At 36.5% G+C, this 15,060-nt stretch overlaps 1 protein-coding gene across 1 annotated transcript; it reads left to right on the top strand.

Moving 5' to 3' along the window:
* The first annotated feature begins 325 nt into the window (after window positions 1-325).
* LOC134755117 (WD repeat-containing protein 5) lies at window positions 326-13,942 on the top strand. Its single transcript, XM_063691594.1, has 8 exons — window positions 326-686; window positions 815-911; window positions 4,394-4,539; window positions 9,529-9,673; window positions 10,066-10,168; window positions 11,065-11,296; window positions 12,901-13,104; window positions 13,439-13,942. The coding sequence occupies exons 1-7, from the start codon at window positions 558-560 to the stop codon at window positions 13,087-13,089; spliced, it is 1,041 nt and encodes a 346-aa protein (XP_063547664.1). The 5' UTR covers window positions 326-557; the 3' UTR covers window positions 13,090-13,104; window positions 13,439-13,942.
* Window positions 13,943-15,060: the final 1,118 nt, after the last annotated feature.

The following is a 15,060-nucleotide window of genomic DNA, read 5'->3' as shown; positions in this document are numbered from 1 at the left end:
CAGACTACGCGGCGCGAAGCCGCGAACGTGAGTGTGGAGTCAATTTCGCTGATTAGCGAACTAGACTCCACACTCACGTTCGCGGCTTCGCGCAATGATTCGCGAATGAGTGTGGAGGGAACTTTAAGTGAACATTAGCCATTTAATATAATAATATTATAACCATGCTTTCTTCTTTAAAATATTTCCACATTTTTCACTATCTAGAATAATCTTTCTGGTACGTGTATGCCTTGCCTTACGCGTCCCACGCAGTAGGAGACGTATGTGGGATGTGGGCATGATGTGGGCATGTGGGTGGGTAGACATTTTGAATTTTATTAAGTTAGTTGGCACTACTGTTCGCTATTCGCGAAATGAACGCATTGAGACGCTCAGATATACAATTTTCTTTAAAAACTGGCGTGGAAAGAATTATTAAATTGCGATTCGGTAGTCAGCTAAATCGTGTACGTTTTCATAATTTTAAATTTCGTGGTAATTCAGTGTTTAACAGTGATTACATTAGGTGTCGAACAAATAAAATCGTAGTGCGTTGAAAGTCAAGTCGTTGAAACATGGTGCCGCTAGGACCCGGGCCGGGGCATCCAGCTGCACATCAAGCTCACGGAGGGCCCTCTGCTAATCTTTCCGGTCCTAATTCGCTCTCGCAGAGCGCTCCACAGTCCAACAAGTCTTCGGTAGCAGTAAGTTTATCGCATTTCTTTGATTATTTCACGGCTTTGCGTCAGTTGCCGCTTGCACATGTTTATGTAACTCAACTTTTGTATCTGAGCACGTGCGATTTGGCGCTCATTTGTGCATCGGTTTTCAGAAGCCGAACTACACGCTCAAATTTACTCTCGCTGGACACACGAAGGCGGTGTCGTCCGTTAAATTCAGTCCAAATGGCGAATGGTTAGCCAGTTCTTGTAAGTATAATGCATATTATTACTATCCGGCATCCGTTACGATGACTTTGTTGGAAAATTTATTGAGCACTACCCGGTTTATGTTTGTCAAAGCATTTTGTTATACATTTATTTTGTCAACTACTGGTCTCAATTTAGTTATTTAGTTATTCGTGCATTGTTTATGTTTCTTAGGGTCACATAACTTATGTTATCTCAAGTAATCCTATGCGCCGTAGTTTCTGATAAGACATTTTTCTAAAACAACATTTTTTCAAATTTACATTAAAAACCATTTTTGCCTAATTGTTAAGTTACCCACTGAACATGTAATATTTTTAAAATGTGTAACTACATTATTTAGTTGAATAATTTAGACATTGAATACAATTAGAATAGTAATGAGTTAGGAAAACCAACATTTTGTAACATGGCATTGACATGAAGTGTTCATCCAAGACTGGCCTTGGCTACAGTTTTTTTAACTAAACCTTCAATTAGCGTAGGTGTGAGTAATTCTAGTAAAGGACCCCTTATTATTGTTTATTTATTTATTTAATTAAATTTATTTATTTTAATTCATTTATTTACTTATTTATTTTCTATACCTGATTGCCAAGAACAAGTATGGAGCTGCATTTGCAATGTTCTTAAAATCTTTCAGTATTAATAGACCTGTATAATTGAATAGTTTGTTTTTAGTCTCTACCATGCCACACACTACATTTACTACAAAATATATTTTTAAATATCAATTCTGTGTATGTGGGTACCTGACAAAATTTTATTTTACTGAAGCAGTTTCAACTGCTTTACACATTGCTTTTACACAAATTTAGTGCCAACACTATATTTGTTATTTGAATTGATAATATTAGTTTACTTTGTTATTAATCTTAGTGCTCAATAAATGTCTATTAACTTGTTAGTGGTTTGTTTTATCTGGTGCAATTTAATTTCAAGCTACATTAAAGTTTTAGTATTACACTTGTCTTTATTTTGTCTACTATACTAAAGGGTCATTTATATACAGGGTGTCCTTAGCCATTGGACAAACCCTAAATCCCACGTAGGGTTACTTCTCAGGAATGCTCTAATGTTAATATTTCTTTAATTGAAAAATGAAAAAATGAAAAATATCTTTATTTTTCACACACAAGGATGAATTAGACCAAGAGATAAAAAAAAATTTTTCAAACAAAAGTTATTTCCAGTAATCGACAACAATAAGAAACATGCGGTATTAGTTATTGGCAGACGTAGTGCTTTTGACAATTTGTTCAAAAATGTGTGGCAATGATGATGTTTGTCAAAAGTCAGAATCTTATTAGTGTTATAAATTAACAAGATAATCAAAAAGGTCAAACAAGGTTTCATACTATTTCTTACCTCAGGAGCTACTAACACATACAGGCTGCTCCAAAGTAAAAAAATCGTAATTTGTTAATTTCTTCATAACCATTATGACACCGATTGTTATGATACTTTGTATATTCCTTCTAAATACCTTAATGCATATGTATATTTCGGCTTTGTCCAATTGCTAGGTATACTCAAGGTGTCAGTAATAGGGGATCAGACTGACAGGCCCCTTGATCACTAAAGAAATTATGCTAACCATGAGGAGTTTCATACATTGACCCGTCTGGTCTCTATCGCATGCGCATAGTTATATTGCTATCCCATTGTAGTGTGTCATTGAATATAATAACGCACTTGTGATAGAAATAGGAACAGGCAGGTCAATGTATGCATTCCTTGTGCCAATTGTCCTTTCTTAACACTGACAATTGCCACTATGACAATTTACCATACATTGCTGGTCCAATAAGTAAAGGTTTACACTAGGTACCATCATTTACTACCGAGCAAATAATGTATACCTAGGAAATTGTCATTGTCAGTTGACAATTGTCAAATTGGTTAAATAGGTGCTAGGTAAAAATAAGTACCTAATTAAGTTACATATTTAAATTACATAATATTTTTTTATACTACAGTCTGATGTCCTATTATTATTATTATATTGTTTAATACACTAGCAGCTGAAAGCTGATGCGTGTATATCACTGCACTTGTTTTTTTTTTACTATTAGGTCTATTTGTGTTCATTTTGTATGAGTTCATCATAAAGTGTAGATGAAAAATTTATAGATGAAATTATAAATATAAATAAATAAATAATAAATATTTGGGGACAATCTTACACAGATCTATCTAGCCCCAAACTAAGCAAAGCTTGTACTATGGGTACTAGAAAACGATATACGTACGTATATAGATAAATACATACTTAAATACATAGAAAACGCCCATGACTGAGGCACAAATATATATCTGTGTTCATCACACAAATAAATGCCCTTACCGGGATTCGAACCCGGGACCATCGGCTTCATAGGCAAGGTTACTACTAAGGCATGCTCCGGGAATTCCCGAGACTGATTTTTCCCGGGAAATCTCGAAATTTCGGGAAATTTATAAATGTTATGTTATATAGATTTATGTCTAATTGCAAACAACAATAAAATTTATTTTGTTTAACAACAATGTTTTTGTCTAAAAACATTATTTTGTTTAACAGGGTAAGGGTACATGGGTATTTTAAGACTACCCCACTTGCATAAAAAAAACACTAATAATTTGGCATTTCATGACGAACTTCAAATTCAAATTACTAAACTTCAATGTTTTTGTTTGCATGTTAAATTGGTTAGTAAAATTTACTTTAAAATAATGGCGTTGAATGTTATTTAATTAATAACGTACGTTTGGATTTAACTTGGTGTACAGTTATTATATGCTCGCATTTCTGTGCCTCCCTTGTAAAAGACAACTATAATCATTTCTTATTAGCTGATTCGAAAACATAGTCTGATTTGATGACATCAAAGGGAAGTGACAAACACGTCATACTAATAAGCGGATTTCATATAAAGCATAGAGGATTAACTCTTATTTTTCTTAATTTTTCGAAATTAATCTCAAATTCCTTTGTGAGAGATGAATTTTATTAACCTTGTACCAATTATTAACTTGTCAATGAGAATCAAAACTAAAACACCTTACAATCCACGCACGCACCAAACGTTCTCGCAGGGAAAGACGTGTGGAGGGCCACGAAAACCAGCGAAAGTGTCAGTATAACCGAGCATCATTTCGTGAAAATAGGATTTATAGGTCATAGTAAGCGATTAGTAATTTTACATGAAAATCAAACTTCGCACAGTAATTACGCCATAGTAAGTGGTTGGTCAGTCAGTATAAGCGGAGTCATAATAAATTGATTCCAATGTTATTTTGTATGGAGTCGGCCACTATACGACGTTACCGCTATCCTAGAAAACTAGAGCTTTAGTACCCACAACACAAGCCTTACTGAGTTACCTAGTCAATTTGTGTGATAATGTCCTATAATATTTATTTATTTATTTATCAATGACTTGATTGACTCAATTTATTTATTTCATGGTGTCTTCTGTTTATTACCTTTTACTTTCCAGCTGCCGATAAAGTAATTAAAGTGTGGGGTGCCTACGATGGCAAGTTCGAGAAGACCATTTCGGGCCACAAGATGGGCATTAGTGATGTGGCGTGGTCCTCGGACAGCCGGCTCATCGTCAGTGCAAGTGATGACAAGACTCTGAAGGTAACAATTACATTTACTTTGGAAACTTAATTGGGGCTTTTGAACTGTTTGACCGTCACCATCTAGTCTGACGTAGATTATATTTAAAAAATACTCATTTTTTAAACTAAAATACTTGGTGTGTAATTGTTGTTTTTCATTGATAGATATTTATTTAGCTTTATTACGGTTATACTTAAGGCGCCGTGAGTTCAGGTCCTTATCCGAATGCAGCACGCTGAGCACTGAGCAGACGGCCGACCGTGCGTGCCCAGGATCGCGAATATCATTATTTTTAATTAGTTTTAGTTGTTGTATAGTTTTAGAGTTACAAATTTTTAACGGTGCGTTTTAGATGTTGGTGATTTTTTTCTATCGAGCCAAAGTTGTTTAATCAGGTTTTGAATCGATTAGTAAGAGAAAGGCCTCAAAATTGCTATTCTTATTTTTTGGCAACCTTATTAACCCAATTAAGCGCTACGATTTTTGAAAAACTGCTGGCTATACCCACTGCACCTTAATCACATTTCAAGTTTTACTATACACCGTGGGCTGATAAACCGCCGGGTTTTAAAAATTTTAAAGGTATATTCTTGACGCATTTAGAGTCTAAAATGTCAGAGGTTAAAGTTTTAAAGAAAACTCGCAATTTGATGTAAATACAAACAAAACTTAATTATTAATTTTTTTTTTGTTTCACAAAGATGTAAAAGAAATATTACGTTTTGTGTGCAGAAAACGCAAAAAATATATTTTTATCCGAATTTGAAAATCATATGACATTTTTTGCTCCTTATGACCTCAGGAATGCGTGCTTAAAATCTGTCGGGTTTTACCAGCCCACGGTGTATAAAACTATCATGGCATGAAATACGGTGATAATGATAAAAAAGTTAAGGGAGATGGGAGATAAGGTTATTCTCACGGTTGTCGACCTTTTATTATTATTTCTAAGATAACATTCCATTTGACTTAAAATACCGGTGCCCATGAGGAAAGGGAAAAAATTTAACCACGCATTCCTGGGGCCATAAGGAGTAATAAATGTTATACAATCTTAAGTCGAATTATGCTATTTAATTTATTTTAATTTTTCATACATAATAAATACATAACGTTTGCTTCTCTAGTATAAAAGTGCCTTAGGGCGAGCTGGCAACGTTTATTATTGCTATCTCTTTTTATTTTCACGAGGCAATGTCATGACTTTTTATTTCGACTTTTTTGGGCATAGATTATTCAAAGCCGGGTCTAGATCCTTCTTTGTTTAAACCGCAACAATTACCCCACAGAATATTAAATAAAAAGGTTGGTTAATACAAAAATACGAATAAGAATTATGACGTCTCTTCGTCTTTCTCGCTTCCTGTTTTGTAATATGAGTTAAGCATGGGGCGATTCTCCACTAGATGAATCGTCTAAAGTTAATAAAAATTAAAAATCTTTACTTGCACATCACGTAACGGAATAAGTTTCAAAGGTTTCGAAAAATGGAAAGCGGGATTTTCATACTGAACTTAAAGAGTAGTGTCAAGCTTTAATTATGACGTCTCTTCGTCTTTCCACTACCTCGGGTCGACGGTGACTAACAATTTCTCACCGGATGCAGAAACTGACGTTCGAATCGAAAAAGCCGCAACGATGTTTGGGAAGTTGAGTACAAGAGTATGGCAAAATAAACATCTTAGCCGGAAAACCAGGATGGTTGTTTATCAAACGTGCATTCTGAGCATACTCTTGTACGGGGCTGAGACCTGGACATCGTATGCCAAACACGAACGTCGTCTTAACGCTTTCCCCATGCGCTGCATCCGTAACATGTAGGGCATACACTGGAAGGATAGGGTCACAAACGAGAGGGTGCTTGAGATTGCTCAGCTGCCCAGCCTCTTTGCGCTGCTAAAACAGAGACGCTTACGTTGGCTGGGGCATGTGCAACGAAAGAAATACATGACATGATATGTCACTTCTAATAAGTAGGTCAGGACGGCGCAGGATCGGGAAAACTGGTGTGCTCTCTTTTCGGAGGCCAAGATCCTCTTTGGGTCGCTGAGCCATATCAGGTAGTTTAGTTAATAAGTAGGTCTTAGTTTACCTACTAGTCCTACTACTCAACAAATAGTTAAAGTTTAAAAGTTTCGCCATCATAGATACTCCTTAGATTAGATACGATAAATGACTGGCCACTTAGAAATTTTCTTTTTCATTCAACCTTCAACTGTCAACGTCATTGGTGTTGTTATTAATTTTAGCATTGAACTTCAATGTCCTGAAATTGAGTTTTAAACGAATAATAGTTTTATTAAGTACATTTAAACTCAAAGTTTCACTTAATAACAATAAGAAAATAAGGTCTATCTAGTTCAGACGGTCGGTCTTTAATTACGAAAGTTTAAGGAAATGATCTGTGAGTGTAACACTCATGAACTCATGATGAAACAGTTCCATGATGCATCTTCCGGAAACATCAACGTTTCTCGATCATTTAGATGCTCCAGATGGGAGGACGGATTTCCAGACAACCATCAAGGATTTGCAAAACAAATTACTTTCTCGTGAAAATCGTATTGGACATAGTGATAATTATACGTGATAATGCTAGTACTGTATGATTTTAATTGAATAATACCTAGGTTGTAAATTATTAAATTTGAGGTAGATAACCTTTTTTTAAATAAATGAGTACTAAAGAGATTGTGTACGTTAATTTATGGATGAAATGAATTACATAATAATAATCGTATTAAACTTTTAATAAAATCAAATAATGACCTCTTAAGCGAGGTTTATACTAGCAAGAACTTGCATGCAATTCGCAATACATTGCGGTATTTGATAAACATTTTGTATGCAGTTAACCTTAATAGTAGTCAGCAATCTAACGTAAATTGCATGCAAGTTCTTGCTAGTCTAAACCTCGCTTATGATTCATAAAGAAAGGAGTTTAATCTAGTAAACAAATATCACTTCCATTGTTCTACATGAGTCTATCACAATTTAACAACATGTTAATCGCTTTAATTGCAATGTCCCAATTGTAAAAAAATAAAATATATTATTTATGTAGGGACTTGTTTACTTTTAGTTAGATCATAACAATGATAATCATCATCATCATAACTCTTAAGAGCCTGGCTCTTGTCGGTGGAGTAACCGCCACTCCGTTCTTCTTTCTGCCACTGTTTTGAGCTCCTGATACGTCACTACGTTGATTTTCTCCTTGGCTTGGTCCAAAAACGCACGTCTCGGTCTTCCTCATGATAATCATAATAAGGACAAAATCCTTTGAGAACAGCCAGCTGCAGATAAACGTGACCCCAATGGATACAAACTGGATGCAGGGGGTCTCTCTGCGGCTGATTGAAAATGAGACTGAAATATTACTTGCTGGGCATTCATAGGTTACCTGCAATGTATGGTGTAATAGCCTGTTCCAATATGGATGGGATCTTGATAAGAGTTAATCTTTATTAACTTTAGATTTTTCAAATAGTAACAAAAGATACATAATTAGTTACAATATTACGTTTATTGTCCAATAATCACATGCACAATCAAATTTACTATTAGTAGATCTCCCACTCCCAATCAGATCTCACGGCGGCGTCTTCTACAATATCCTCCGGAGAGCAAGACCGAACATAGTTTCTAACGTTCGGTTGGCAGAAATTCGCAAATTGCGGAAATATTTCTCTTTTACTCCAATGAAGGCGGAATTGGAGTGACAGAGAGATGCCCGTAATTTGTGAACTTCGATTTTCGCGGTTACTTAGTCCAGTTACTTTGCAGGAGTAATCTGCATGTGAAACAAACGTTGGGTGAACAGTGCACAAACCTATCACTCTTTGATTCCTTGCCCCCTGGCATCAGTGGACGCTTAATAGTAAACACGTAAAACATTTGCAAAAAATACGATCACTCTATTCTTAGCCATAATAGGCCTAGCGATTTATTTGCATTGTGTATCCTCTATGCTATCTCTTGGATTCCTTCTTCATTTTTATTTATTAAAAAATAATACGCCGATATTTCTGTTGATAATAAGTGACACGTAAACAATGACATACTAAACACTCATAGTGACAGAACTGGATTTGAGTTTTACAGTCATATTAGATGTTTAAGTCTCGCAACGTCGCAATCATAAAGGTGTTTCATACTGGAGATTTCATTACATTTTTACACAAAAATGGAAATATCTCTAAAACCGAGCCTAATCTAGCAGACGTTAATTCACGTTTCTAACTTTAAATATAGTCAGGAATACGCTGTTTATATTTTTCCCCTTCATGGGCACCCTGTATAATAATACCACTTAGCTTAGCTTTTGACCATATTTCATTAAGCTTACATTTGGAAACTCAGTATCTGGGGCTTATCGCATAACAATTTATAAGTACTAGTAATTGTAATGTAAGCAGAACTAGCGAGAATAGACCCACCACACCCCACGTTGTGCAGAACCCCACGCAGCTAAAAATAACAGTTTTTTGCGCTCACAGTTGTAGTGACAATTTTGAAAGATCGAAATAATATGTACACAAAAAAAAAGGATTTTTTTTGTTAACTTTCGACAGGACTTTGCTACGCATGAGGCGAGTTAAAATATCTGTAAATAAAAGTATTGCCTCCAAAATTTCATAAACTGTGTCTTTTTCAAATGAAAAGTTAAACTTATAATAGCAGTTAACACCAAAGAGAATTAAGTAGACATAGGAGTGCTCACTCCATACATCGGTTTTGTTACCAAAATGCAAAAGTAGCAGTACTGATAATTCCGGTACTTGACGCTAGGTGTCGACTACGAATATAATAGTCGTTTTGGTAACAAAATCGATGTATGGAGTGAACACTCTTATGTCAACTTAATTCTCTTTGTTAATGCGTAGTAAGAGACAGTTCTTACTGAAAATTAAAATTGCCCAAAAACAGCGCGTTTAGTAAAAAAAATATTGCGGCTATATAGTTGGTATTATTAAAAAAACTAATTTCACGTTAATAAATTTGCAGGTGTGGGAGCTAAGTTCTGGCAAATGCCTTAAAACCCTGAAGGGCCACAGCAATTACGTGTTCTGCTGTAACTTCAACCCACAGAGCAATCTCATCGTGTCCGGCAGCTTCGACGAGAGCGTTCGGATATGGGACGTCAGGACAGGTCAGTACTATTTTATTTAAGATTATCTATTATTTAGGTAATATGATCCTTACGATACTCGATTCCTTACCGCTTTCAGAAGCTCACGTTACCTAATCACTGTTTGCAAATACAAAGTATTTACCTATTTAAAGTATAAGGTGGAAACATCAACATTCATTACTTTCACGGGTTTCATGTTTACTTTATTGTTTGTCAAGGATCAAAATACTGATCAACTTACCAAAAAGATGTGTACACATCCTGACCCGCAGCATCTGCACTTTAAAAATTCACAAATATGAGTGTTTGCAAGTTTTATACAAAAAAATAACAAAATCCTCCATTGATATGAGTAAAACCTTGTGTACGTACTTGTAACTTGTGATTGATTAGTTTCATGTTTGTCAAAGGTAAATGCTTGAAGACGCTCCCAGCTCACTCGGACCCCGTCTCGGCAGTGCATTTCAACAGGGACGGCAGTCTCATTGTCTCTTCCAGCTACGACGGTCTATGGTGAGTTCTATTCTTATACAAGTTGGGCCCACCATTCGAATTACCTAAACCGTAAAAATAAAATAAAGAATAAGATCAGACGGCTCGTCTGCTCGTTTGCTGAATATCACATAAAAAAAAAAAAAAAAAGATGAAGCTAACGATACCTACGATACTTGATATGAATATATTCCCCCATTGTCATCAAACATACAGATATGATGCAAATGCTGTCGAGTGTATAATGTTGGAAACATTTAATTAAGCTTGACGCGTAAATTCACCCTCCATGTAGGCGTAGGAGACAGATCTGCCTACGCGATTTCATGTTACGCTTATTACGACATCTTAATCAATGCCTTCACAATCTAATATCCGAGGACTGGTTGGGAATAGAAACCTATTTTCAGACGTGAAACAATGTAATGATATTTGAGATTAGATTATACTTATTGGTGTATTATTTTGGTATTGTAGTGAGAATTTGTTGTTGCTTTGCGAATTCGGGAAAAATGGGCCTAATAAATTTATATTATCTCGTCCATACTTTTTGCATGTTACATGTTAGCAGTCATGAAGTCATGTTCCGCCGTAATGTCAAAATACTAATCAATTTCAGTGAATGAGATTTTCGTTTTTATGACGAGGGTGACAAGCTACATTTTAAATCAGTTATATTAGGTACTTTTACGAAAAACCGTAGTGGGTTTAAAATTGCGCTTGCGCGCTACTTCACTTAAAACGCGTTTGAGAGTGACTTAGAGCAGCACCCAAAGTTTTTAATAATGTGTTCGTTTTTTGCTTTACTCTTATAAATGTAACACTAAAATCCAGATAAATAAGCGAACAAAGTGAGCATACCGGTTCCCGATGCCCCCATGGCAAATACCTATACTATCTTTTAACTTTGTTTCCAGTCGAATCTGGGACACCGCTTCGGGCCAGTGCCTCAAGACCCTGATCGATGACGACAACCCGCCGGTGTCGTTCGTCAAGTTCTCGCCCAACGGGAAGTATATTCTGGCCGCGACCCTTGACAACACACTCAAACTGTGGGACTACAGCCGGGGCAAGTGTCTCAAGACCTACACCGGCCACAAGAATGAGAAGTACTGCATCTTTGCCAACTTCAGTGTTACCGGCGGAAAGGTATGATCTGTTTTGTTTATTTATAACATACCGAATGCGAGCCGTATCGTTTACGTGCTTGCCTCTTACCCGAGGCTCTCGTGTAATGCCGGCTGTACACACTGGTCGAGTGTGTACATACTGCACCCTTCTCGTCTCGTCTCGCCCTTCTCCGATTGGGTCAGAGCGGTAGCGAGACTCGGCGAGAGGCTCTCGACGAGTGTGTACAGCCGGCATATAATATGCCGACGGAGCCAGAGAGCACCTTAGGTACTCGAGTTTGAAAATTCGATACTGTGTAGGAGCTTTAAAACTCCTTATAATTTACTGCCAGGGAAACTAGTAGCTCTACTCTAACCACCCCAGCTCCTCCACGAAACCTAGCAAGGTCTTCAGGTTGCTAACTGCCTCCTTCAGTGTGTGCGGATTCCCTAGGTATTTGTTCCTGTATATTTCTACCTGTTAATAGTCCAGGAGAATATGTTTTGTTGTTTCTTCTTCTTCTTCTATACACGCTATGCACATGGGGCTGTCAGTTTTACCCATATTATGTAGGTGTTTGTTTAGTGTGTTATGTCCTGTAGTTAGTCCTACTATTTTACGTAGTTGGCTTCTCGGTGTTTTCAGTAGTATTTTGGTGAGCTTGTGGTTCAGTTCTGGGAGAATATCTTTGGTTTGCCTGCATGTCTTCATGTAATTCCAGTACTTATTGTGCAGTTATCTGTGATGTTGTTCTAGCTAATCTAGCTGGTTGTGTATGTAAGATACTGGTAGGGGCATAATTGGCTCAGGTCCATATGTCGGTATTTCTGAACCTTTTCTGGCCAGTTGATCCGCTGCATTGTTTCCTCTTGATCCACTATGCATCATTATCCATTGTACTCCTACTTTGTTGCCTTCTTTGCTCACTTCAGTGAGGCTCTGATGACATTCAAGTATGTGCTCTGATGTAAGTTTGTCGCTGCATAGTGCTTGTAGTGCTGATTTACTGTCTGACAGTATTAGTATGCTTTCGTGTTTCACTTGTCGTCTTGTTATAGCATTGCAAGCTTCTATTATTCCTACACATACAGCTTGGAATACCGTATTGTGTTCACCCAGGGGTTTGGAGATGCGTATGTTCAGGTCCTCCGAGAAGACACCACATCCTGTCCCTTCATTTGTTTTTGAGCCATCTGTGAATAATTTTAGGTTTGTTTAGTTTAGTCCTTCTTTCGGATCTTCTGTTAACGATATGGCGTAATCTTTCAAAGATCATAGTTTTCGGTGTTTTGACGATAGGCGCTTCCAACATGGGCAGTTTTGAGATCATTTGAAATATGTACAGTACCGGCCAAAATATATCTCCTTCAGGTTTTTACGGCATACTTTTTAGGGTTTAGTTGTCAACTAGGAACCCTAAAAAGCTTTGCCGCCACGTTCAGGTTTTTACGGGAAATCTTTTTAGGGTTCCGCAGTCAACTAGGGACCCTAAAAAGGTTTGCCGTAAATACCTGAAGGTGATATATTTTTGGCCGGTACTGTAACTAATTTAAATTTCATCATTTTATGTATGTAGACAAATTAACATCTATGTATATGCAAAAGTATCATGCTATAGTAACACTTATTTTTTTCTTCCCCAGTGGATAGTATCCGGCTCAGAGGACAACCTAGTTTACATTTGGAATCTGCAATCCAAGGAGATTGTGCAACGGCTCTCCGGGCACACGGACACGGTGCTCTGCACGACTTGCCACCCGACTGAGAACATCATCGCCTCCGCCGCGCTCGAGAACGACAAAACCATCAAGTTGTGGAAGAGTGATACTTAGATGCTTCCATTTTCGGTGAGTAGGCTAACCGACTGGATCACAAACGCGCCGGAAAACATATTTTATGTTTACCATGCAATAAAGTAACTGCGCCTAAGAAGGCCCACTCCATATATGAGTATGGACAATTTTCAATTAGTATGAAAATTTAGTCCCACAAAGTTTTTTCTATTTTACTGTCCTGTGCGTTCACGTCGCTTAGGTATTTTTCTACCAACAATGCACTTCGCACAGAGCATATTGGAAGTTGAAGGGCTGGAAGAGTTTTCTTTTCTGATAAATTGTTTACGTGCCTGTAGTTATGATCCATTTAAATTTGTAGTTACAGATACTTTTTTTTTGTTCTCAGGCCAAATCGTCAATCAACAGACAGTGATCTGTGCATCCGCGGCTTCGTGTGGTGATCAGAACCGCGGATATGTGAATAAATTACATAATAAGATACCGACAGTTTGAGAGTACCTTTTACGTTACGCCGTGTTTCGTTTTAGTACTAAGCAATCACAGTTGATATTCGATCATACTAAGATTATTTTTAAACATATTTTTTTAAAGAAATGCTTGCGTGTATGAGTTGTTTTAGTAATAATTTAAAATTATTGATCTTTTATAGGATTCCGCTTGAGAATAACTTGTTAGATGCGATAGTACCTTTTACGTTATGCCGTGTTTCGTTTTAGTACTAAGCAATCACAGTTGATATTCGATCATACTAAGATTATTATTAAACATTTTTTTTTTAAGAAAGTTGCGTGTATGAGTTGTTTTAGTAATTATTTAAAATTAAGGATTGAGTTTTTATAGGATTCCACTTATTCTTAGATGCGATTAAAATTAATTTAAGTTTTATGAATTATTTGTTTTATTGTTTTTTAATTTAAGACATCCACTAAACCAAAGATATATGTAACTCCTTATAAGATAAATAAAGTCTAAGGAAAAAACGTGCCTCGGAATATCAAGAAAAAGTTATACTCGAATAGATGGCGCCACACCTTTGGCCTATACTCGGGTAGGTGGCGTTGGTGGCACCGTTTGATATTTAACAATTTTAACACATATCAGTGAAAGTACATGGGTCAAAGACATGGCGTTCTAAAAAAATATTTATCTATATATGCATATATTCTTTTAATACATTTTAATTTTTAGTTTTAATGCTGTGTCGATAGATGACAGTAAATTTACTGTCACTACAAAATTTACTATAACTAACCCTCTACATATACTATCTACTCTCTTTGACTACACCAATACTTTTATGTACAGTACAGGTCCGTGTTTACTTTTTTGGCTCATTATATTACACAGGAAGTAAGGTGCAAAACTTTAATCAAATCTTTCACGTCGACTGTACCGATTGTGCTGCAAATTATGCAATAAACGAACCGGACAAGTGCGAGAACCTAACTTGCTTAAAGCGAGGTTTAGACTAGCAAGAACTTGCATGCAATTTTCGTTACATTGCTGACTACTAAGGTAAGCTGCATTTAAAAATGTTTATCAGATACCACAATGTAATGAAAATTGCATGCAAGTTCTTGCTAGTCTAAACCTCGCTTAGAGCCCATCAACGTGCTCACTAGCGCCACTGCTTAATAATTGTGATTATTTAAATATTTTAAATTAAACGATAGACATTTAAAAAGGGGGGCCGCTACGTACTGTATTTTGTATTTAACTACCTTTTGAGTACATCAAACTTGCTGGATTCGTCGATCTATGAACTCAAAACAAAAACGGCCGTTTTAACTTTGGACGCATTGATTGACGAATCCAGCAACGTAAAAACTATTATAATGTATTCAAAAGGTACTTAAATACAAAATACAGTACGTAGCGGCCCCCCCTTTTTAAATATCTATCGTTAAATTTAAATAATTTCATGAATAATCACAATTATTTAGCAGTGGCGCTAGTGAGCACGGTGATGGGCTAAAGAAGAGGACAAATCGCCAAACGTGAACTACG

The sequence above is a fragment of the Cydia strobilella genome, chromosome Z, assembly GCF_947568885.1.
Source record: "Cydia strobilella chromosome Z, ilCydStro3.1, whole genome shotgun sequence".
Classification (NCBI taxonomy): Eukaryota; Metazoa; Arthropoda; class Insecta; order Lepidoptera; family Tortricidae; genus Cydia; species Cydia strobilella.
The sequence above is the reverse complement of the archived record's forward strand: the minus strand, read 5'-3'. Positions and strand labels throughout refer to the sequence as shown.

Coding starts and splice junctions, on each gene's coding strand:
- LOC134755117 (XM_063691594.1), top strand. CDS start 558: ATGGTGCCGCTAGGACCCGGGCCGGGGCATCCAGCTGCACATCAAGCT. Junction 687..814: donor CCAACAAGTCTTCGGTAGCA/GTAAGTTTATCG, acceptor ATCGGTTTTCAG/AAGCCGAACTACACGCTCAA. Junction 9,674..10,065: donor GATATGGGACGTCAGGACAG/GTCAGTACTATT, acceptor TGTTTGTCAAAG/GTAAATGCTTGAAGACGCTC.